This window comes from Dama dama, chromosome 20, assembly GCF_033118175.1.
Source record: "Dama dama isolate Ldn47 chromosome 20, ASM3311817v1, whole genome shotgun sequence".
In the NCBI taxonomy this organism is placed as follows: domain Eukaryota; kingdom Metazoa; phylum Chordata; class Mammalia; order Artiodactyla; family Cervidae; genus Dama; species Dama dama.
The window spans coordinates 58,714,187-58,741,525 of NC_083700.1; the positions used below are offsets into that span (position 1 = coordinate 58,714,187).

At 33.3% G+C, this 27,339-nt stretch overlaps 1 protein-coding gene across 5 annotated transcripts in view; it reads right to left on the reverse strand.

Moving 5' to 3' along the window:
• PRKACB (protein kinase cAMP-activated catalytic subunit beta) overlaps positions 1-27,339 on the reverse strand; it is a 151,942-nt gene that overhangs the window by 45,509 nt on the left and 79,094 nt on the right. For 2 of the 5 annotated variants that reach the window (XM_061121532.1, XM_061121529.1), the window contains exon 2: positions 1,336-1,397. In XM_061121532.1, coding sequence (XP_060977515.1) covers positions 1,336-1,397 — 62 coding nt within the window. Of the gene's footprint in view, positions 1-1,335; positions 1,398-6,582; positions 6,607-8,275; positions 8,300-16,215; positions 16,238-16,800; positions 16,826-27,339 lie in introns of those variants that run through there. The other 3 variants (XM_061121530.1, XM_061121531.1, XM_061121533.1) reach the window with 3 other exon arrangements.

Below are 27,339 nucleotides of genomic sequence, written 5' to 3' on the forward strand. Positions count from 1 at the left end.
AGAATGAAGATTACAGGGAACAAATTACGTGCTTAATAGCATCAAATAGTAATTGCTGACCCATTTGTTTAATAGGTTTTCATTATAAACATCTTCATGAAAATCTTGGAAAAAATAATTCCAAGGACCAGTCTGTATAGCATTAAGCTTAAGAAACATATGATGCAATATGGTTCTTTTATAAGTAAGGAATTGAATTGCTACTGGAATTCACTGTAGTTGGACTTAATCTTTTGCAAATCAAACCTTGCCTTTGCTCAGAGCTTCTTAGTAAATCATTAAGGAGAAAGCAAGTGACTCTAAGTTTTTATTTATAAAACTTGTATTCATTCCTGTTTTTCATAATTTTAAATTGCCATGAGATTCTGTATCAATACAGAAAGAAAAAGTCCTTATAATTCTGTTTGAATTAATTAATTTTATGGATTAATATTTAATTTTTGGTTTTATCAACAATGGATTGAAATGTTTAATAAAATTCTAAAAATAATGAAAATAAACATTATTAATAGACAACAGAATGTCTCTTTCTGCCAGTCATTGTTTTTCATACAAATATGACATCTTCCTCACCTTCCTTAAAGTTTCAAATTAGACAGTGTCTAACTGCTTTTAATCATCAGAGTGACTGTGTTTTAAATTATGACTCATGCTCTACATCTTGGTAATGATAGCATCTTCTTAAAACATAACATTTTATCTAGAATTAAATATTTTTTAGTGAAAAAATATTTGAAAAGGATATTTATGCTAGGAAAAAAGCTTTTAAAATGCTACTAAAGGTCATTAATTATTTATAAAAATAGATTCAAAATAAGCTTTTGGCAAGTATAGATGGTTCTTCTTATAAACAGTTTTTAGATATTAATTAAGATCTAAAGTACTTAAATTATATAGAACTGAACCCATCAAAACATTTATGAAAGAATCCTTGTGTACTTTGTATGTTGTCAACAGCCAAGTATTTGTGATTAAGAATTTGAAACTATACAATATGATCCCTACTGCCATAATTAATAAAAATAATAAATATTCTATCAAAGACATAAATCAAAATTACTATCAGAAACTATAAACAGTTTGTAGGAACCTGGAACTAGTATCAAAATGTACCATCAGGTATTATATTGGAATTAGTTCCTTTTCCAATTTAGGTATACATAAAATTAGTAATGAATCAAAACCTAATGTTATGACAAAATTCTTACACTCAGCTTATAAGTATTGATGCTACTTGGAAATTAAGCTTTCCAGAGTAGTAAGTTATTTAGGCAAATATCATGATTTTACTTAAAGCGAGATTTTAAATCACAGAAAATTTTAAATGTTCCTTACCGGAGCAGGATTTTCCCATTTTTTTAAAAAGTCTTCTTTGGCTTTGGCTAGAAACTCTTTCACTGAAAATATATTAAAAAAAATTGACTTGTAAGAATATTTGTACTACATACACAAATATATTACACATAAGTATACTTGCTTAAAAACACAGACTTAGGTCAACTATGGTTGTCATGAAACATGTATTCACAACTATGGTATACTAGAGAGCTATTTAGTTTCTTTAAAGAAGAAGCAAACATTTTCTCAAGTTTCTAAGAATATCTAATTCTGTTCTATATGGAGGTCACTTTGGTAATAATCTAATAATATAAATATGGTTCCTGAAAACATACCTGAAAGTAATGAAAAATGTTAGAAATGAATACAGGGCAAAATACTTATTGTAAAAAAAAGCCACCAGATATTAACAGAGACTTTAAACATAAGAAGTGAAAACATCTATAGAATGTGAATTTATTGATTTATGGAATTTCAAAAATAATTGACTTTGATAAAGGGCTGTTTTCAGGCGTAAGGATTTACATTATTAGATTTGTATCCTCTCTACTAAAGGTAGAAAGGGGGGAAACCACAGACTAACACAAAGAATAGCCACAAAGACAAAAATAAAACAACAAAAAAAACCCAAACAGCTTAAAAATCTCATTCTAAATTGGGAGCAAAACTAAATGCCTGAATACTTAATTCATAATGTAAACTAAAGTAAAGTAATTCAAAATTACTTTAATTTTGATCAATAATAGTCACATTATTTTATCAAGCTGTGGTTTGAAGCTTTAGATTTGCTAAATGATGAAACATTTATAAGAACTGTTTTTCATAGTCTTCCCACAAAGCTATTAACAGTAACTTCTGTTTACAAAACAACTTCAGGGTTTTAGAAACAAATAGAAAAAAATTCCAAGATATAAAATGGCATTAACAAAATTTATTATTGTTCCCATAGTTAAGTTTGAGATAAAAACATAACTACAAAAGTAGTAAATCTTTTAGTCTTTCTTTTTTTGGGAAGGGAGAGTTCCCAATATTCCTCTGATATCTGAATCTAAAAAGAAACAAGAAAATAGGATTTAGATAGTGTTTAAATAGTAAAAGGCAAAAAAGTGGCACACCGGCATTTATTTCAGAAGTTATAATGATGAGAAGGATGATAAAAAGACAAAATTAGAAGTTCAAGTGAGGGGTTCACAAATAATTTAATAAGATCATCTACTGATATAGTAGTATTAAACTACTATTTAAGTAAGGTATTTAAGATATACATTCCCCTGATGACGTACCTTTGGCAAAACACTGTTAATCAAGAGGCCTGTTGGCATTTGCTTTGAGATTTCAAAATGGTGTTGAGAGGCACCAAAAGCAACATTAGTTTTTATGTAACACTAGTGTGCATTTCTAAAGATAGTATTCTACTACTTTATATAAACTGTCACTTGTATTTTGCTATAAAATACTCTCAAAATGCCTATTTTAGAAAATGAGAAAAATAATTTTTGAAATTAGAATCTTTCCACTGTATAAAAATCTCATTCACCAAAACAATGAATCAAATAATTGCACCTAATTATGCAAATATGATCTAATTTCTCCAAGGGGTGGATTTGGGGTGTGGAAAATTATTACATTTTATTTGAGTTTAGGAAGGTTCAAGTCATCCTACTTCTAAAACTTAATGTACTAGTTGCAATGGAAGAACGGTGGTTTTAAAAAATGTTTCTTTTTTTTCTTTTTTGCATAAAACAGATATATCTGCACATGGCATTGACTTGGAAATGACAGCTACAAAATAAGTTAGAAACATAATTTATTGCTAAATGTAACTGTGGCTTTTAAGAAACAACTTGTGATTCCCAAAATATACCCCTGATTTCTTTTGAAAAATATTTTTAGTTATCTTCTATCTATAGAACTTTTTGCATGTCAAATTGCAGTATAAACTCTCCAGATGCCTGCATGAGTATAGATAATTTGGAGACATGGAAGAAAATCAGGAAAATTAAAAAAGAATCCCTAACATCCTGTTTCAGCTTCTCCTGTCACTTTTTGCTAATTGGATCTTGAGTTAAAAAAAGTAACTGGTCAAAGGAAGGACTGGCAGTATTTGCCAAAGATGGTAAGTCAAAGGAAAATGTCCTTTTTCCTGCTTGGTGAATAAACTAAAGAAGAAATTTTAAGTACTGCTTAATTTCATGCACTAATAGGCTATTCAGGAAAATCTTTGAAATACTCTGTACTCATCAATGTTCTGAGTTTACTGTCAAGTAATACTGTAGAAAGTAAATAACAATTCTCATAAAGGCCTTATATGAAAATTATCAGAAACTATGTGAATTTTACAAATTATTTCAACATATAAAGAGATTCCCTTTTAGAGTAAGGATAAACCTTAATTACAATGTCATTAGATAGTTCCACGAAGAAAATCTTGTTCCTGAACACTTTTTGTCACATAAGTATATATATACACATACACAAATCTCTAGTTTATATGTGCACTATTTAGATGCAAAGATGACATAGTTAACTCTTTCTAAAAGTATCAGTTAACCAAAATACATATTTTATAAATATAAACAAAAAATATTTCACAACATGCTAGATTAGGAATAATTCTAAAACAATATGTAATCTAGAACCACATGTATTTGCTTTGTGTTTTATTATTTTTACACAGTGGTAAACTTAACTTTCTAAATGTTTTTCTCCAGTTATTTTTAAAGCTTATATCCACTGATGGTGTGTGTGTGCTAAGTCACTTCATCGTTCAGACTGTTTGCAAACCTCTGTGCATGAGACTTTACAGGCAAGAATACTGGAAAGTGACAGTCACTCAGTCCTGTCCGACTCTTTGCGACCCCATGGACTATAAAGTCCATGGAATTCTTCAGGCCAGAATACTGGAGTGGGTAGCCTTTCCCTTCTCCAGGGGATCTTCCCAACTCAGGGATAGAACCCTGGATTCCTACATTGCAGGCAGATTCTTTACCAGCTGAGCCACGAGGGAAGACCAAGAATACTGGAGTGGGTAGCATATCCCTTCTCCAGGGGATACTGGAGTGGGTTGCCATTTCCTATCCCAAAGGATTTTCTCAACCCCCTAGGATCAAACCCAAGTCTCCTGTGTCTCCTGGTATTGGTAGGTGGATTCTTTACCATTAGCTCCACCTGGGAAGCTCTCACATGTGTTGAGCTCCAAAGCCTGTGGCTGTAGCAGGATACCACAATGATTTAATTAAGTTTAAATGTAGATATTGGAGAAGGAAATGGCAACCCACTCCAGGATTCTTGCCTGGAGAATCCCATGGACGGAGGAGCCTGGTGGACTAGAGTCCACGGGTCGCAAAAAGTCGGACACGACTGAGCGACTTCACTTTCACTTTCTTTATGGCTCATGGGCTTCCCAGGCGGCGCAGTAGTGACTCTGCCTGCCAATACAGGAGACACAAGAGATATGGGTTCAATCCCTGGGTTGGAAAGATCCTTTGGAGGTGGGCATGGAAACCCACTCCAGTATTCTTACCTGGAGAATGCCAAGGACAAAGAAGCCTGGAGGGCTAAGGTCCATAAGGTCACAAAGAGTCAGACACAACTGAAGTGACTTAACATTACATATACATGCATTGTAAAATTGGTTCTAATACTTCTTAGTAATCATAAGTACCTATTTAAAAACACAGTGTTTCCTAACTCTCCTTAGGAAAAATAATCTCAACAAAGGATTTTTCTGCAAATATATTTTGTTCTGTGTCCTGTGCTTAGTCGTGTCTGACTCTTTGCGACCCCATGGACAGTAGCCAGCCAGGCTCCTCTGTCCAAGGGGATTCTCTAGGCAAGAATACTGGAGTGGGCTGCCAGGCCCTCCTCTAGGGGATCTTCCCAATCCAGAGATTGAATCCAATCCTCTTGCATTGCAGGCGGATTCTTTATGATCTGAGCCACCAGAAAAGCCCAAGAATACTGGAGTAAGTAGCCTATCCCTTCTCCAGGGGAACTTCCTGACCGAGGAATCGAACTGGGGCCTCCTGCATTGCAGGTGAATTTTTTTTACCACCTGACCTACCTGGGAATGGTCAATAATGGAGCAAGCTAGGCGCTAAAAAAATGAAGACCCCCAAAATTAACTCAATTTCTTCCCAGAAGTATATACTTCAATTATATTTATTTTCCAAATAAAGTCTTTCTCTTCAGTTTAAGAAGTGAGCATACCAAATGAATCTATATGTTCACCTAGGGTTGATTTGTAGAAATATTTACCCCTATTCATGAGATGAAGAAAGTGATAATTTTTATGAACATCCACAAGTGCATTAAAAAACTTAATTCTTACCACCCTCAAAGTATTTTTCAATATATTTACACAAAGGATATTGTTAAAAATTTGAGTTCATTTTAAACATTAGGAAAATTTATTAAAAATTTAAGTATGGAATATTCCATGTGATTAAAATCAAGTATGAAATATTTTATGTTATTCAGATAATTCTGCAATGTTTCACTAATTATAGGTAGTATATTTATGTATTAGGCAGTTTTTGGTTCTGTGTTGCTGCTAGATTCTAGATTGCTATCTATTATAAAAAGAGCATGTTGTTAGTTACAGTATGCCATTATGCAACATTTAAAGGAGGTTAGTATTCATGTTTTATAAGAAAGGTTTGGAAATCTATTATGGTAAACATTACAACTACTCCAGATATTGAATTCTCCAGTTTTCTTTGTAATGAGATAAATGTCACCTCCCTCTTTTACAGTAAAAAGACAATTTTATTTAACTTATTTTAATGGATGTCAGAAAATAGAAGAGAAACAGAAAATAGGACAAAATAGAATATAAACTTCCTAGGGTAAATACCCAACTAAAATATTAGCTGTTTTTTTTTTTTCAAAATTTACAATAGCATAATTTTTCTCTAAAAACCTTTCATTAACCTGGGTTATTTAATTTAAGTGGTGTGTGCTTATCAATCAGCTTTGTGCTACCCTCTAAATAAAGTGTACCATGTACACTACTTCACAGTACTATATGTTGTTTCTAAAATATCATATAAGAAACTACAATATAGATCATTTCTGTAGGTAAAACAACATAAAACTAAATAAGCCATTTCTTTCAACTAAAATATTTTATTAACTCAGAATATTTTATAAAAATATAACCTTATGAGGAGCATAACAACTTGCAAACTACCAAATAAAAAGTCTTGAAAGGTAACATTTGTTTTATTAAAAGTAATTGCCTACCAGATACTTCTGAAGACGTGCAAGCTTGTATCCAAAAAATAAACAATGATTAAATGACACTTACAGGACAGCATATTAGCATGAAATCACCTATACACATTTTCACAGAATATTTTGTACAGAATAAAGCATTAATGTAGAAACAATTATTTGAATATATTCAAATAGAATATTTAGGATTAAATGGTAAGGAAATAAAACCAGTAATTACTATTTAGTGCCAACATCAATACTAAGTTTCTAATTTTCCTTAAGATCACAGCTAAAAGTTTAACTCCTCATAGCAACAGCACTAGTAACACTACACTTAAATATACATCTATATCTACGGCAGCACTGTCTCTGGACTTCTGTTCTTTATTCAAACGTTACTGTAGGAAAAGACACTCTGAGTCGTAATACTTCGTAAGTCCCTTCTGAGAGACAAATAATGTTTTCCACACAAACACTGTCTTCATTGGTGCTATTTTAACCATCTTCTTAACGTTTGTAGAACATTGTTCAATGGTACCAGAAACTGAGTTACAACTGGGGAACACAATAAAGCATAAACATATTGCTACTATTAAGGAGATGAGAAGCTAAAGGGGAGATAGATGAACCACCGTAATGGAATGTGACAAGGGTTACAACTAAGAAATCTACAGGTGCTATTCTAGTGCAAAAGAGGAAATTCTTGGGTAGTAAGTTAAGTCATAAAAGATGATGTGGCATTTGTGCTGAACCTTGAAGGATAAAGAGTTCCTCTGGCAGATAAAGTTGAGAAGGATAGGCTGGGATGATCTTGAATAAAGCATGGAGGAACGAGCATGCTTTACTCAGGAAATGGCAACAGACTTGAGGACAGGGTAAAGGTGTACAGCAGCAGTGGGAGGTGAATGCATAGCAAGAAAGTGCCCAATGAGGCAGGCAGCTACTCCCCACAGCAACACTTTACAATGTGTGGGAAGGAACAGGAATAAACTATTATTCACAATGCTATACTCCACTTCTGGGAAACAGGAGGCAAAATAACTGCCTAAAGAATGAGGGGAACCAGATAGAGTAAAGAGGAATACCAGTGGAGATTGCAGGTCTGAATATTTTAAATCTTGATGGCATACTTTTAGGGGATAAGAGAAGGAACTGTCCCTCTAAAATTTTCTACTAGGGAAAGACTAAGTATTTGGTACTATAAGCAGTTGTTTCTTACTAGTATCTTTTTTGTAATAAGTTAAAATTTTTTTTTACTGAGCAAATTATAGTTCATGGATCTCCCTCCCTAATCTTTTTGTAATTGAATTATTTCCATTTTTATTCTTTACCTAAATAAAAGCATTATTCTATTTGAGTTATTCAGTGTATGTCAGAAAGCACAAAATAGGATGGGAATGAAGGTAAATTACCTATGAAAATACCAAGTTCTATCAACAAATAACAGTACAATCCCTTTCAAAACTTTGAGGAAGTATAAATCAAGTAAACTCTAATAGTTTGCCTTTTGCCATCACTACTTCAAACACCCACCTCTTTAGAGATCTGTATCTGTTATTTTTAAGTATACCCCCCCACACACACATACATGCTATACAAAAATTTTCAGTAAGCTAATATATAAAATATTCTAATCACAAAATACCTCACAAAAATCTAACTTAGAGCAATAAACCAACCAAATAATAAACCAATTATTCTGTAAAAATTGGATTCCTACCAGATGCTTCTGATGATTTGCGTGCTTGATCAAAAAGAATAAATTGAACAGATTAAATAACACATAAAATAACATATACACAAGAAGTTATCAATCCATGTATATTCATTAGATATTCACAAATAGGAACAGAATGAAAAACACATATAATGATTACAACTAATTCTTTGGATACATATATTTTTTTCATTTATTTTTATTAGTTGGAGGCTAATTACTTTACAATATTGTAGTGGGTTTTGTCATACATTGACATAAAACCAGTTAAAACCCTACTCTGGAAATGTATTAATGAAATACCATATTTCTATCCTTTTAATCTGAAAAGCAACTGTGTTCACTTTGCTGAAGAAACACTTTTGCTTCACCATATTCAAACATGTTTATTCAAAGCAAATTCACTGTAACCTTAAAATGAGTGGATATAAAAAACAACTTTAACTACTACAACTGTATTTGTGCAGTTCAGTGGATGAGACCATGCCTACTTTTGTCTTCTAAGACATTAATTAGTCTAGCACAAAGTCACACATGGATGAGTGGCTGGAAATTTAATAGGCAATAAAGGCTATACTTTGTGTTGCAATACTAACTTTTACTGTTCTGTCCTCTCCTTATGATTTTTATTAGCTAATTCTTTATCAAGTCTTGGTTACAAGTGAACATTATAATTGACTAACTCTTTCACCACATGGCTAAAAAAATTTAAAACTTTCAGTGAGACATATATAAATGATCAAATTATAGAAACACACACTAACTTACTTGACTAGTATCTATTTATCAATCATGGACAGATGAATACACTAGGAATCCACACAGTGTACTAATTCACTACTAATCACACACATATGCCTTCTCTCCCAACTTTCTATCTAGGAATGCTGTGGATTTTCTAATCATCCAAGCCATGTTTGACTGAAGATGTTCCCGATAGGATTTTGTAGTAATAAATATGACTAAATTTATACTCATAAAACAAATGACCCAGAAAATTTTTGAAATGCTCTTTGAAATGCACTTTACTTGCTTAACTGTTTACTGAGGCTTTTTCTAAGAAGATATTATACCTACCACAATCATATGCTAAAGATTTTATATTTGGTTCTGAATTCAAATATTTTGTTTTGTTGCTGGACAATATAGAGCTAGGAGTGGATCCCTAGATGATATGGTATGCACGTTTTCAACTAAACTAAATAATAAATGGCTCAATAAACGGTTGTGCCAGTTTATATTACCACCATATTCTTGATGACCCATACCTCAACAAAATACGTTACTGTTTTTTCTAATTTTTGATAATCTAGTGAGTATGAAATTATAACTGCTTGTTAAAGATTATAGATAAATATCTCTCAGTAGAAGTTTATAATTTTTCTCTTAAAGGTCTTATTATTCTTTTATTAGATTTATTCCTAGGGTCTTTAGAGCTCTGGTTGCTATTGTAAAAAGGAGATTTTTTTAAAAATTACCATTTGTTTGTTGCAGATGTATAACACAAAATTGATGTTTATATACTGGTCCTATTACATGGCAGACTCTCTCATCAATTCTAAAATAACACTGGTAGAATTTCTTGAACTATGTAGATAATCACTTATCTATGAATAATGATACTTTGGTTTCCTCCAACATTTTGTCTTATAGTGCAGGTTATGAGTCACAGTGCAATACTGTACAGACAATGAGCATCCTATTCCTGTTACTAACTTCAGAGAACATGTTTCTAACTGATTTCTTTCCCATACTTTACTTGTAAAGTTATACTAGAATACACAGATTTAAGAAATTAAGAATATATCCTCTTTAATTCTTTGAAAAGTTTTGTACAAGATCAAAATTTTTGTTCTTTTTGAACTTGACTATAAAACTGTCCAGTCCTAATTTTGTTAAGTTTTTAACTATGATTAAATTTTAAATAGGTACAGTTGCAATCAATTTTTAAAAAAATCTCCATGAACTAACCTTTGGCTCTGATGAATCTTTATTTTCTATTCCACTGATTTTTGCTCATGTCTTTATTATTTTTTTCTTCTTTTGATTAACCATGCTGTGTTTTCCCTAACTTGTTTACTTGCACACTTATATCATAAATATCTTGCCCCTTTCCTAATATACACATTTAAAAATTTGTCTCTAAATCCAGCTGCACTCTACAAGTTCTGATACATAACTGAATTTTAAGTTTATGAGTTATTTCTTGACCTGTGTGTTACTGGAATTTTTTAAATCCCTAAATACAACATTTGTGTTTACTTATTTAATTAGTCTTTTATTACTGATTAAACTTAACTGCTTTGCAGTCAGAGACCACAGTGAAAGAAAAAGTGAAAGTGTTAGTCACTTAGGATTGTCCACCCCACTGAGACCCTATGAACTGAGACCCAGGCTCCTCTCCCTATGGAATCCTCCAGGCAAGAATACTGCAGTGGGTTGCCATTTCCTTCTCCAGGCGATCTTCCTGACCCAGGGACTGCACCCAGGTCTCCTGCACTGCAGGCAGATTCTTTACCATCTGAACCACAGGGAAGCCCGGAGAACAAAGCCTGTATCTCAATTCTTTAAAGTATTTCAACTTTATGTAGTCAAATTTTGTAAGTGTTCTAAATATTTGTGTATTCTCCAATTACTGGGCGACAATTCTTTATATATATCTATAAATATTACACAGTTATAATTTTTCCTTCTAACTGGGTCAATTTTATGTATTTTGAAGCTCTGTGGGAGACATATAATTTTTTCCTGTTTCTTTTTTATGTGATTATTAATTTTGAATAGTAGTCTGAAGGTGAAAATTCTATTCTCTGACATTCTTGGTAGGATCTAATGCTGTAGTACCTGCTGACTACCTTTTGCTGTAGACTGTGTGTGTGTGTATGTGTGTTGTGTATCTACTTTGATTTTGGATTGTGAGTTCAAAGTTTAGTTGGCCTTTATCTGTGAGAAAATCACAGGGTTTGATTTGAGGATATGTTTTGTATTAGCTTCTGCCTGGCATCTGATAAATGTTACCAGCTTGACACTGTTACTATAAGGTATTTTATTTAAAATTATTAAACCACACAATTAATACAGATTAAAACATGAAATCTACTAGAGGAAAAGCAGTTGATTACAAACTCTGAGGAGAAGAATCCTATACACATCCACACACGGCCCTCCCTGTTCCCCAGGAACCCAAGCCAGGAAATGCAAGCTTCTGTATTCTCACCCTGTGTCAGAGGAGACATTTTATTTTTTAGTCTATGCTTTCACTGAGGTTATGATCCTTGGTGGATCCTGGCTTTATATAGGAATCTAAGATATCACAAGTTGAATGGATCAAAGAACTCATCTTCTGTCTCTGTGAGGCTATTTAAAACTAAAGCCCTTTGGTCACCAAGATATAAAAATTTCCTCAGGGTAGTCAAAGTATGCTCTCCCTTACAGCTCTGATTTTTCACTCACCATTTGACTTTTTGCACACTATTATATTCTTGTAAGTTCAGGTATTCATTGAAAGGGATGCTTGTTACATTTAATTTAGTACTTACGTCTATGTGCTCTTGTATCTTTGTCAATTTTTGGTCTAGAAGAATTTTCAAATTATCCAGTCTCCAATTTATGAAATTTTTTCTTTATAAGACAAACCATGTGTTACATTGTAAGATGCAAAGAGACCTGGATATTTTTGGAATCCATTATTTTTATCCATGTAATTCAAAACTTCCATCAGGATATATTTAGGTGCTAGTGTTTTTGTTAAACTTTGTCAACAAACAATGAGCTCAAAGTTATACATTTAGGTTTCTCTTCAACTAAGTTTTCCTAAATCCTAATTTTTATTATTGTTTCTGTTCTAGTCATCATTATCTGTTCTGAGGGAATGCCATCCATTCAGTTTGTAGAGTTTCCTACTTTATCTAACATACTTTTCACCTCAAAATTTTTATCCTATACATTTCCCCTACATTCTGGTAAGTTTTATCAAGTTAGTTCTTTATGTCATTAATCACCTTTTTGCAGTGATTATTTCACTCTTTACTGCCTCTAATACAGTTTTATAGTCTACAAATGCCAGGTTCATTTTCTTATAATCTTCTCTTACCATATCATTATTGTTCCTTTTCTATTCCTGCCTCTCACCCAGCTCTTCTCTCATCCTAGTCTTGTTTCATCTTTTTATCTTTCACATCTTATTTTATAGAGTCCATGTGCACTTGAAATTTTTAAGAACTCCACATAGATGCTATTATAAGTTATTATTTTAAACCCTCCCCACAAACATTTTCTAAACATAAGGTCATTCTCTTCCTCTAGAAGGCTGTGAACTTATCCTTGAGCATTATCTCTTTTATAGGCTGCACATTGTTGCATTTCTTGTTTATTCATTCATGAACAACGAGAAGCCTTTCAAAACTTTACAAATGCTCCGCCCAAAAAAAGTTGGATCCTCCCATCTCCTATTTGGGTATGTTAAAATCAACTTTTCAGATCTTTCAGTTGATACATATACACATTTATATTATCATTTAAATAATCCAGTAACTTTCAAAAATGGGATTGAGCCAGGACTGTGTGGTTCTTTACTGGTAGTGGTGCCCAGGGCATCAGGTAAGAGCCCTGTTACACCTGGAAGAAGAAAAGTCACTTTTCTCAACTTGAGTAGATCAACAAATTTATAGTTGTCCCACTATTAACTGTTTTAGAATGAAAGAAATCAGCAGTGTTGGATCTTTCACTCCTCTCTCCCATAGTGTTTCTTTTTAAAAGCCTTATCCACCCAAGTTAATAAGGGTGAAACTATTTTTATTTCTTTTCCATGAAGGCAAGCCACTCAAAATAAAACTGCTACACTTTGGTGTCTGATCTTCAACCTAATACTGTATATTTCCAGGCAAGTACCCTTCTTTAACTCCACTGATATACTGTTTCCCCAGTACTGTGTTCTTAAATTTTCAATCTAGAAAGTATAAATCTAAAAAGGGGAATTAATCAAATGCTTAACTTTCCTGTAATTCAAAGCATAGCAAAAAAATTTTTTTTCAGAGATATGCCCTCACCTACAGCAGGGCAAACAGTTTTTATTTGAAATTTTGGTATCATGATGCTAGTTATGTTCCAATAAGCACATGAACCAAAAAAATCAAAACACGGGACTGATATTCTTCACTGATAATGTAATAAAAGTGTTCAAATATGTAAAAAATGGATAAGTTTTAATTATTCATTTATTGCACATGAATTTAAAAATTCATTGCTATGTTTGGGGCACCAAGGTAACAGCTGGAAACACATGGATGAACAATGAACTGTCCCTAACTTAAGAAGTTCAAAGGATGGATATTGGAAATAGATATGCAAGTACATAAATTCAGTGTAATACAAGTCATTGTTACAGTTTATAAGTTTACTTTGAGAGTACAGAGGAATCATCTAACTCTAGAGAATCAATAATGGAGGCACTGAAAAGCATAGCTGGTTTTCAGAATTTTTATGATAAAAGATATAAATATGGAAAGGTAGCAAGGAATAATACATAGTATAATATAACTGGATCCAAATTTTATGAGAGTAATGCAGATAAAGTTAGAAAGGCAGGCCACTGATCTTGTATGCCCCACTAAGGAGTTTAGCCTTTATTGGGGAGACAATAAGGAGTAACTGAAAATGTTGGATTAAGAAATGGGCGTATCTGCAACTTTAAAATGGCAGCATGGGAAATGGTCTGGAGAGATATAAAATTGGAAGTTGAGACCAGTGAAGTTGTTACTGCAGTAAGATTGAAAATATACAGAGTTCCTGATCTAAAGGCATTCTCAGTGTCAGTGATAACAGAGAAAATTGAGTGATTTTTGAGACATTTCTAATGTAGAACCAATAGAAATTAATGGCTGAGTGCAGGTCTGGGGAGTAAGAAACATGTTCAGAGTGACTACAAGGTTTCTATTTAAGTTCCTACATGGGGAGTGGGATCATTAACAAAAATCAGAATGAATGAAAAAGGAGCAGATCCGTGGGATGGAAAGAGAAAATGCACTTCTGCACTGAACATTCAGGTAACTACTGAAGATGCTGGCATGGATGATAGCTTTCAGAGAGAACGCAGCATTAAAAGAGGGCCAAAGATAGATTCCCAGAGAAAACTATTCCTCCCCACAAAGCTGATACTTAATAGACAAGGAAGGAGAAGAGAAATCACTTTTTAACTAGAAAAGTACCACATTCACATAAATATCACACATATATATAGCTAAAGACTGAGGTAATAGGGTCTGGCACTTGCTTATTTTTACAAATAAAACCACACTTCACTTGAAATTTTCCATATTTTGAAATGGCTAAGGCATTTAACCACTTTTGATATGAACAAAATTAATTGAAATTGGACAATTCTGAAAAAGTCAGAATGTTTAGCTGTCACTACTATAGTTCCTGAGGTAGAAAAGGCTATAAAGGCAGACCAATATGATCAAGTATATCAAACTATCTGAAAAATCCATAGCTTTCTTGAAAGAAAAGTCAAGCAATAGAGAAGCAGTAACAATTTTCTTCAGCCAAAACCAACATATCCAATTGTAAAACTTCTAAAACACTGTCAAAGAGAAAAACACACTGCCTGGACTCAAAGAAATCCATTATTTTAAGTAAGATAACCAAGTATATTCAGTTTTGATTGATATCTAAGAAGTCCTAAGAAATGTTAACATGTTGCTTTTGTAATATTAGCCCAAATTTAACACACTAGAACAGAAACATCTACATCTAACAGAAAAATAACAGGATAATAATAACAATTAATTCTTAATATGTTGCATGTAAAAATGTTCTTTTAATGTCTAATATCACTTTATAAATAAATACCTAATAGCATTGATGAGGTGTATATTATACAGCAGCAAGATAAAAAAATGTTTATTTGCAACATTAAGGTGGTCTCCAATTATGGAAGAAAAGGTTCACTTATTTTCAATTCTACCGCTATACAGCAAAAATACATCTCACTCAGGTTCTGAATTCCAATCCAAATCTTTTAAGTATAAATTATAGACGGTTATGAATAACCATATACTACCTTTCCTAATCATGCATCTAATTCAAAGGTTAACTTAATAAACATCCTCTTTTTTAGCTAAGCAAAAAGATGCTAATGAATTATGCTCTAAGCAAATATTACTGACTCTAACAACAGAGTATCTATTTTTAGCTGCAGGTTTGGCTTAAAGTGAACAGCTTTTACCCTCGGATAAACTGCAGTATATACTGTAGTATATTTTCTCAAAAAACGTTTTTTAGAAATGTTTAGGAAAAAATAAATCATGTTACAAAACAAAAAAGAAATTATCCCCAAAGTACTTATTCTAACAAATTATTTTGCCAAAAATTATCCTAAAAATTTTAACCAAGCCTCCAAAACCAAAAGGCATGTATTTATTTCATCATTAAATTCTTATTTCTCAATGAATTACAGTTAAAAGCAGCCAATAAATCAATAAAATTTTGGCAACATCTTATTCAAGATTGAGTATTTTTTTATATAACCAAAAAGAAATTGATAAAAATTAATATTAGAATAACAAAGCCAATAAATGGAAAGTTTAATTATTTTCAAGATTAGATACTAAAAAAAAATTCCTTTTACCATAGTGGATCTTTTACTCACTAATTTATAACACAATTAATAGCAACATATTAATGAATATAATAAATCGAACCATAAGAGAGACTAGAAACTGATTCCTGGTATTGACTATTAATAGTGGTATTAATTGTTCACAGTTCTTAATGGATTTAAAAGGCAAATTACTATAAGCCCTAAATGCAAAAGCATCAAGAGAAAATGTAACTCATTGTAGCTCTGGCTTTACAATTACCCCTCTAAAAAACATTTTTTTCCCTCTTACAGTTAAATATTTTTTAAAAATACAAAGTTACAGAGTCTCAGAGAGCATACTTACCACTCATGATGAAAATCAACCTTTCCAAAACATATTGCTCAAAACAACAATCCAACAGCAAAGGGAGTTATGCTAATCTCTAGAGGTAGAAGAACCGATGGTGTAAACACATACACTAGAGCATGCAGCACAGAGAAAATGAAAAGAGCTTTCTTTTGTTTTAAAAAGAAAAGCCTCTAGAAGCAAAGCTTAACTGTTCAGTGCGAGATATCACTAGTAAACATGAGATTAATCCAAAGATGTGTATAACTAGATTTGATTTCTTTCAAGCTATTCTAGCCTCCTTCATATACCACTAGAACAACTCAAAATGGCAGGGAGAAAATGTTCGAACCAGGATGTATAAGATGTTCTCAATTATATCAGCATGAGTTGTTACCACGGCAACATTAGACCAGAATTATCGGTTCACTTGTAACCAAGGAGTAGCTTTTCTAAAGCTTTAATCAACCAAGACAAATAAAATCCCTTTTATTTTAGAGCCACATGATTTAAAAATTACAACGTTTCTTAAATTTAAGCACTCCTCCACCCTTTTTACATTTCAAAGATTTTTTTAAATTGCTGTTTTCTTCAAATACTCACACAATCCCATGTTGAACCTGGCAAGGAACAAACAGCAGAATGATTGCACCTAAATGTCTTTCAATTACACCAGCTCTGACTGCTAGCTGTGGACCTCACTGATATTAAAATGCTGTGTGCTGTTGCTAGTGACTATTGGCGATGAATCTTATTGCCCAGATCGCTGATAGCTTTCATTTTTCATGAGCCAGAAAGCTATACTGCAGCACAAATGTTAACCATTTAAACATTCTGTATTATGGAAAAGACAAAATATAATATATATATATCTTCACTATTAAAGGAAATTGTAAAGCAACTTATTTATAAACTTCCATTAAATTCAGCATCAGAGTCAGATGCTGCTTATGTGGTTTTCAAAAGAGGAGCGTACACAAAAAAGTTACTGAAAATTACTGTTGAAGTATAAAATCCCTTACATTAAACAGGATTAAGATAACAGATTGTACAGCAAGGTGGATGGTATGGTGAACAACTGTTCTGATTTCCAGAGACTGAAAATTTGCACCAAGATGGTGCAAAGGATCTACAGAATGGTTCCTTTTTAAGTGAACATGCCATTTTAAAAGTTGCCAGGGAGACAGGACTTCCAGTGATGACAGAATAGGTAAGTAAGCAAATCTTCTAAGAAATAATTATGAAGTTGGACAGAATTATCAAAAGCAATAACTTCATGGTCCTGGACACCTAATAATCACAAACAACAATCTGAGAAGCATTTCTTCATGAAAAGCTGCTAAATGCTGCATGAGGACAGTAGGAGTCTGTGGTGTTCTTATTTAGTGTTGCTCCTGTTCCTCCACAGCTCAGTCAGTGCAGGGTGTGGCTCCATGACAAGCAGGAGCTTTATTGCCAGAGAGGGTTGACATGATTTGGAGAAGAAGCCAAAAAAACCCATATAAATGATTCTGTCTATTAAAAAAAAAAAAAAAAAGCAAACTGTAGGGAATGAACAGGGAAAGTATCCAGCTTTACTAGTCTGTGGCCTTAGTAGGGGTGAACGAGTAGACGGATGGTCTAGCAAAAAACTGAATATAAAAAACATACATGAGAGAGGCAAAGAAGGCCCAGATAAGCTCTTCGTATATCCCAGGGTGGCAAGGAAACTATTCCGTAGGGGAGATCCAAGAGGCCCAAAGGGAAGTTTAAGCTGATACAGACTTGAAAGTACAATAACCTAAGCCTTAAAACTCACTGCATAAGACTTGAAAACTGCCTGCACATTGAATATGCTCTTCAGCACACAAACAGCCCCATCAGCATAGACTGGATCACAGTATTTGTGCACAACCTCTGATTAATCACTGAATAATAACTAAGCTATGCAGACACAGTGTAATCCCTAGTACAGAAATCAGCAGCCAGACAACATGGCGGAAACAGTCCATAGATTAAAACCAAGAAAGATATTAAAACAAAACAGTATAAATAAAAACAATCCTCAAGTAAGAAAAAACAATCGGAGTGCAGAGCTGCTGTGAAATATTATTTTAAAAAGTCAAAATTTTGACAAAAATCTTATGTAACCCATAATGAAGGGAAAAGATAGAAAATGTCTCTGAATGGGCACAGATATAGGATTTAGCAGACAAGACTTCAAAACAGCTATTATGTCAAAAGAATAAAAGGAAATTGTATTTAAAGAATTAAAGGAAAATATGATGGCAATGACACAACAAAGAGAATTGCAATATAGAAAGGGAAACTATTTAAATTATAAAAATTATAGACTTGGAAAGTACAATAACTCAAACTTTAAAACTCACTCCTTAAGCCCAAGAGCAGATTGAGGTCAAAAGACTCAGACTCAGTCAGAACTTGAAGATAAATCAATAGAAGTCATCCAGTCTGAAGAATACAGAGAACAAAAAATATGGGGGAAAAAAAAATGAACAGAGTCTCAGAACCCTGTAGGATATAAACGGTATCAGCATACATGTAATAAGAAGCTTACAAGGAGAGAGACAAAGGGCAAAGAAAAAATATTTGCAGAAATAATGGTTGACAATGTCCCAATCTGATGAAAAACATTAACCTTTAATTCAAGAAGTTCAACCAATGCCAAGTATGGTAAACACAAAGAAATTCATACGGAGACACCTCATATTCAAGTTGTTAAAAGACAAAGACAAAGAAAACATCTTGAAAGCAGCAAGATAAAATGACTAATCATATTTAAGGGAAAAGCAATATGATTAATGATGACTTCTTCACAAAAATAAGAGAGGCCGGAAGGCAGTGGAATAATATATTCAAGGTGCTAAAAGAAAAAACCTTTTTACAATTCTCTATGCAGTAACACTAATCTACAAAAACAAAGGTGAAATAAAGATATTTCCAGATAAACAACAACTGAGGATATGTGTTATTAGCAGAAATACTTAAGGAAGTTGTCCCAGATGAAAGGAGAAGACACTGGACAATACTCAAATTGACAGGAAGAAATAAAGAGTACTAGAAATGGTAAATATATAAGTAAAAAACTATATAAACACATTTATCTTTCTTGTCTTAATTTCTTTAAAGATCTTACAATTGTATGAAGCAATCATTGTAACACTGCATTTCTAGGTTCATAAAATATAAATGCAACATGTGAAAATAATAACGCAAAGTTGGAGAAGAAATGGAGCTATACTGGATCAAAGTAACTATATTTTACTAGAATAAGTCAATACTATAGCTCCACAAAATGGAGCTACATTGCATCAAAGTAGCTATATTTTACTTGGAGAAGGAAATGGCAACCCACTCCAGTATTCTTGCCTGGAGAATCCGATGGACAGAGGAGCCTGGCAGGCTACAGTCTATGGGGTCATAAGAGTTGGACACGACTGAGCGACTAAGCACAGCACACAGCTATATTTTACTAGAATTAGTCATTAATACAATATTGGAGAAGAAATGGAGCTATATTGCATCAAAGTAGCTACATTTTACTAGGATTAAGCCAAGTAAGTAGATTCTAATAAGACAAAATGCATAATTTGACCCCTAAATCAACTATTAAGAAAATGTCTTTTTAAAATATAGTTTAAAAATCAAAGAGGAATTAAAATGGCCTCCTACAAGTATCTGTTTAACCCAAAAGAAGGAAGAGAGGAACAATAATACAAAAAGCCCTAAGACATGTAGAAAACAAACAACACAATGGAAGATGTAAATCCAACCATATCAATAATTACATTAAATGTGAATGGAATAAACAGATCAAAGGCAAAAATTATCAGATTGTATAAATAACATATATATGCTGTCTACAATGGTCACACTTTAGATTTTAATATAAAACCAGGATGAAGGTAGGAGAGAAAAAGATATACCATATAAAGAATAACCATAAAATAGATGGAATACCTGTATCAATATCAGACAAAATAGACTTCAAGATAAGAAATATTACTAAAGTAAAAAAAAAAAGGAAATTTCATAATAAAGGGCTAATAATTCTGGGAGATTTAACAATTAAAAATGTATATGCACTGATTCTCCAAACTGCTGAAACAAATATGACAGAATTGAAAGGAGAACTGAGTAATTCAACAACTACAGTTGAAAATTTCAACATTCTCTCAATAATTCATGGAAAAAAGAGAACCAATGGAATATAGAAAACAAATAATGTAATTAAAATGACATTTATAAAACAGCATCTAACATCAGCAGAATACATTCTTTTCAGGTAGACATGAAAATTCAACATTTAATCATATGCTAAGCAATATAACAAATCTCAAAATAATTGGAAAGGAAAATATGATCTTTTATTATAGCAGAATTAAATTAGGAATCAACAACAGAGAGTAATTTTGGAAATACCAACACTGGATTTAAATAACAAAGAAATCTTAAAGGAAATAAAAAATACATACACATGTATATATGTGTGTATATATATATGTTTGGAATTAGAAAATATTTTGAACTGAATGGAAAAAACCTACAAGAAATCAACATGCTTAGGATATAGATAAAGCATGGCTTAAAAGGAAATTCACAACTTTAAACCCCTGTATTAAAAAAAAAAGAAAGGTCTCAAATCAGCTTAATTTAAGCTTCCACTTTAAGAAACTTAGAATGAGCAAATTAAACCAAAGCCAAAAAGATTACAGCAGAATTCAATGAAATGGAACATAAAAACAATAGAGAAAATGAAGAGACCAAAAATCTTACTGATAAACTTTTACCAAGACTGACCAAAATAAAGACAAAAGAAAACAAGACAAAATACTTAATTACCAAAGTCAGGAATAAAAAGATGACATCACCACCGATGCCAGAGAAAATAAAAGGATTATAAGAGGATACTATAAACAACTTCATCAAACTATATAATTCAGACAAACTGAACAAATTCACAGAAAGAAACAAATTACCAAAACTAACTCAAGAAGAAATAGAAAATATAAAAATACCCAGAAACAAATTAAAATACTGTCAGTAATTAAAATTTTTCCCACAAAGAAAAGCTCGGGTCTAGATGGGTTTACTGGGGAATTCTATGAAACTTTCAGAGCTATAACACCAACCTGACACAAACTTTTTCTAGAATATAAAGGAGAATCTAAAACCTCCCAACTTATTCTATGAGACCTGATGCCAAAACTAGACAAAGATCAAAAGAAAATTACAAATCAATATCCATTACAGTACAAAAATCTTTATCATAAACTTAGCAAACCTAATTCAGCAGTATATAAACAGGACTATATACCAGGACCATATAAGATTTATCCCAGGAAGACAGGTTGTTTCAATACTGAAAATTAATTAATGGAATAGAATAAAATAATAATAGAAGACAAAACTACATAACATCTCAATGTATATAGCAGAATCATTCCACAAGATCCAATACCTGTGATAAAACCTCTCAACAAACTGTGACTAGAAGGGAATTTCTTCAAGCTGATAAAGGGTGAGTGTGGGGGTGAGGTGGGGAGGGGAACCCTATGGCTTAGATTATATATAAAGAAAGATAAATGTGAAAGATGGAATGTTTTTCCTAAGAACAGGAATAAAGCAAAGATGTCTGAACTCACCACTTCTATGCAACTTTGTACTAAAGGTTCTAGCCAGTACAACAAGGTAAGAAAAAGATATTTTAAAAAGGTATTGAAGAAAAAAGATAATAAAGGTATACAAATAGACAAGGAAGAAAGAAAACTGTCTTTTTTGTGGATCACATGAGTCTATATGTATAAAATTCTTTAGCCTCTATAAAGAACTAATAAACAAGGTAATTGATATCACAGGATATAATATATAAAAATCAATAACATTTTAATATACTAGGAACAAATAATCCAAAAATGAAATTAAAAGAACAATGCCATTCACAATGGTATTAACAGAAAAAAACTATTCAGGAATCCCGTTAACATGACTTGTTCACTAAAAAATAAAAAAGAAAACATTTCACAGAAATTAAAGAACTTCTAAATAAATAGAGAGTTATTTCATTTTCATGGGTTGTAAGACTCAGTATTTTTAAGAGAGGATTCTCCACAAATTAATCCACAGACTGAATGAAATGTCTATGAAAATCCCAGCAGGTCTTTAGTAACTGACAGGCTGACATTAAAATTTATATGCAAATATAAAGGACCCAGAATGGCCAAAAAATTTTGGAAAAACAAAGCTTGAGGACCTACACTTCTTGATTTCAAAACATTCTTTAAAATTACAGTAACCAAGACAGTGACATCAGCATAGCACAGATACATATTGATCACTTGGAAAACATTGAAAATTCAAAAGTGAATCCCTCCATTTATGGTCAATTGACTTTTGAAAAAAGGTACCAAGATGACTAATGGAGAAAAAAGTATTTTCAACAAATGATGTAGTAAAAATTGGATATCTATATGAGTAAAAAAAAGAAAAATAAAAACAAAACCCCAAACTCCACTCCATACCTCACACCATATACAAAACAACTCAAAAAATGAATTTCCAAATGAAAGCATAGGAAAAATATCTCTATTACTTTGGGTCAGATAAAGATTTCTTAATATTTGATAGCAACAGTACCATCAAGAGAAAACACTTTAAACTGGACTTCATTAAAACTACAAATTTTTGCTCTTCAAGGATATCTTTTAAGAAGATAAGACAAGGGGATTTCCCTGATGCCCTAGTGGTTAAGAATCTGCCTTGCAATGCAGGGGCTGTGGATTCAATCCCTGGTCAGGGAACTGCATCCCACATGCCTCAGAGCAACTAAGCCTGTGCACCACAACGAGAGAGTCCATGCACCACAACAGAAGATCCTGCATGCCACAGCTAAGAACCCAGCAGCCAAATAGATAAATAAATAAATTTTTTTTAAAAAGAAGACATGCCACCAATGAGAAGAAAACAATTGCAAGTTATCTATTGAGCAAAGAACTTGTGTTCAGAATTTATAAAGAACTTTAAAGACTTGATAATAGGAAAAAACACCCTCAATTGGGCAACAGATTTGAAAATATATTTTTCCAAAGTAAATACACGAGTGGTTTATATGAACATGAAAAAACGCTCATTATCATGAATCATTAGAGAAATACAAACTGAAACCATAATTAACTGCTAATTCACACACAACAGAATGGCTAAAATAAAAATGACTGATGATAACAAGTGTTATTAATAATAATGTGAAGAAACTGTGACCCTCCTAACATTGTTGATGGGAGTATGAAATATTAAGTGCCTTAGAAAAATAATTCAGAATCTTCTTAAAAAGATAAACATAAACTTACCATATAACCCAGTAATGCTTCTCCTAGATATCAACACAAGAGGAATGAAAGCATATGTCCACCCAGTCTTGCATGCAGATGGATACAGCAACATTATCCAAATAAACCCCAAACTGAAAACAGTCCTAATGTTCATCAGTGCTAAACACATAAACAGAAATGTTATATCCATACAACATAGTATCATAAATAAAAAGGAACCAACTATTGATATATTTCATAACATGGATGAACCTCAAAAGCATTATTACAAGTTCAAGAAACCAGAAACAATAGATTATATATACTAATTCCATTTTTATAAAACAGTCAGAAAAGGAAATCCATGAAAGTGAAAGTCACTCAGTTGTGTCTGACTCTTTGGGACCCCATGGACTACACAGTCCATGGAATTCTCCAGGCCAGAATACTGGAGTGGATAGCCTTTCCCTTCTCTAGGGGATCTTCTAACCCAGGGATCAAACCCACGTCTCTCACACTGCAGGCAGATTCCTTACCAGCTGAGCCACAAGGGAAGCCCAAGAATACTGGAGGGGGTAGCCTATCCCTTCTCCAGCAGATCTTCCTGACCCAGGAATTGAAGTAGGGTCTCTTGCATTTCAGGTGGATTCTTAACCAACTGAGCTATGAGGGAAGCCCATGATCAGTGTTTGTCTGAGGCTGAGCTGAAAGTGCGATTGATTGCAAAAGAGTACAAAAGAACTGTTGGCAGTAATGAAAATGTTCAAAAGCTGAATTGTAATGATGGCTGCACAACTGTATAAGTTTACTAATAAACTCTTATAATGAGTGAATCTTATGGCATGTAAATTATATTTCTATTTTTTTAAAAAAAGTTGTCAAGTGCTTCTGTACCTAAGTAGAGACAGTCTGAAGCAGATCTACTTTGCTGTGGGAAGAATCTCTTCAGTGGAGAATTTATTTATTTAAATTTAAGGCTGGTTGGCATCCATTACCTTGGGAGAATGACCTAACAAAACTCTTTGGAGCTTGGTAAAGGCTGTTTCTCTCAGTACCCTACAGTAAAGAGAGCTAAGGAAAGGGAAGGAAGGTAAATAGATCTGCATTAAAAATATAACAGGAATTTGAAAAGGAGGGTTTAAAACCCAGACCCCATTCGTTCTAAGGTTCAGAATTATCAGAAATTCTTCCATCAATTTTAGTGATAGTATCTGTGGCCCATGAGTAAGAAGGCACACTAAAAAAGGTTTATCAAAGAAAAAAGGAGTATCTGGTGATTTAGGCTCACATTATGGACCCTGTAGGCCACATTCAAGTGCCTATGGAGGACAGGAAGGTAAAACAACACAAGTAGTGAAATAGTGAAGGCTAGAGCAAATAAGACAGTATATATCCTGACTCAAAAGAACAGTTTTCAGCACTGCCCAGTTGTTCTCATATGGGAACAAGAGGCACTGAAATCAGTTTTTCAAACGATTCAAGAATATGAAAGTCCAGGTATTCATCTAAAATATCTTATTTTAAAGTCAACATTTTATATTTATATAAAAAATGGTGTCACATTCAATTATTTTAAAATGCCATGAGGACTAAACAAACAAATCTGTGAGCTACATCTGGGTCAGACAACCAGTTTGCTATCCCTGGAAAGATGTTCAGGAGAGGAAGGCCGACTTTAGTACGTGTAGGGATGAGTCAAAAGCACCTTCTCACAGATTCAACCTGGCACGAAGCCAGGATGACTAAGCATGTAAGTATAAATTAAAGTATATAAAATTAAATAAGTATAAAGTATACCCAGAAACTAAATCTGGGTATAAGCCTTGAATGAGTATAACACTGCAAGGGGGGGATGATCCTTCCATTAAGAATCAGTGTCTCAAACAGATGGCTAATAAACACATGAAAAGATCCTCAACTTTGCTCATTATTCAGTTCAGTTCAGTTCAGTTCAGTCGCTCAGTCGTGTCCAACTCTTTGCGACCCCATGAATCGCAGCACGCCAGGTCTCCCTGTCCATCACAAACTCCCGGAGTTTACTCAAACTCATGCCCATCGAGTCGGTGATGCCATCCAGCCATCTCATCCTCTGTTGTCCCCTTCTCCTCCTGCCCCCAATCCCTCCCAGCATCAGGGTCTTTTCCAATGAGTCAACTCTTCGCTTGAGGTGGCCAAAGTATTGGAGTTTCAGCTTAAATATCAGTCCTTCCAATGGACAGCCAGGACTTATCTCCTTTAGGATGGACTGGTTGGATCTCCTTGCAGTCCAAGGGACTCTCAAAAGTCTTCTCCAAACACAGTTCAAAAGCATCAATTTTTTGGCACTCAGCTTTCTTCAGAGTCCAACTCTCACATCCATACATGACCACTGGAAAAACCATAGCCTTGACCAGACGGACCTTTGTTGGCAAAGTAATGTCTATGCTTTTTAATATGCTATCTAGGTTGGTCATAACTTTCCTTCCAAGGAGTAAATGCAAATCAAAACTACAATGAGATACCACCTCAAACCAGTCAGAATGGCCATCATCAAAACATCTACAAACAATAAATGCTGGAGAGGATGCAAAGAAAAGGGAACACTTGCATATCTGGTGGGAATGTAAACTGAAACAGCCACTATGGAAGACAGTATGGAGATTCCTTAAAAAGCTAGGAATAGATTGGCCTCCAACTAAAAAAAAAAAAAAAAAAAAAAAAAGCTAGGAATAAAACCACCATATGACCCAGCAATCCCACTCCTAGGCTTATACCCTGAGGAAACCAAAATTGAAAAAGACACATGTACCCCAGTGTTCATTGCAGCACTATTTACAACAGCTAGAACATGGAAGCAACCTAGATGTCCATCGACGGATGAATGGATAAAAAAGCTGTGGTACGTATATATACAATGAGGTACTACTCATCCATCAAAAGGAACACATTTGAGTCAGTTCTAACGAGGTGGATGAACCTAGAACCTATTACACAGAGTGAAGTAAGTCAGAAAGAGAAAGATAAATATCGTATACTGACATATATATGGAATCTAGAAAGATGGTACTGATGAACCTATTTGCAGGGCAGCTATGGAGATACAAACATACAGAACAGACTTATGGACCCGGGGGTGGGGTGGGGAAGAAGAGAGTGGGATGAATGGAGAAAGCAGCATGGAAACATACACTCTACCATATGCAAAATAGATAACCAGTGGGAATTTGCTGTATGACTCAGGGAAATCAAAGGCGTGGGATGGAATGGGAAGTGGGAAGGAGTTTCAAGAGGAAGGGGACATAGGGATACCTATGGCTGATCCATGTTGATGTATGGCAGAAACCAACATAATATTGTAACGCAATTATCCTTCAATGAAAAATACATACAATAAAAAAAAAAGAAAAAATCAGTATCTCATTAACTATACTCCAATAAAAATTAATTTAAAAAATTTAAAAGGAATGAGTATAAGGATTTCTTAATGATTGTAGTAAAATAACAATAAAACTTAAAATATTAAAAAAAGAATCAGTGTCTCCACAAAGAGACATCATCCCATTGAGAATTCTCTCTATAAGTATCAGGGCATCACATCAAGAGCAAGGATATGTCAAATTCTTTGGACCAGTTTAAACCATAAAAATATGCAGCAGTGGCAAAATCAATAGTAGCCAAAAATGAGATTACTAGCTTTTACAGTAATCAAAATACCCATCTCTTTCTTCATCCAACCTTTGGAAAGATTAGTCTCTCTGGAATGAGTAAACTCTCAGAAGTTTAGCCATACTTGAAGGAGGCTGGAAGAAGATCCTAAAAAGAGCCATTCAGAAGTTCTGCTAATTTGAGCAGA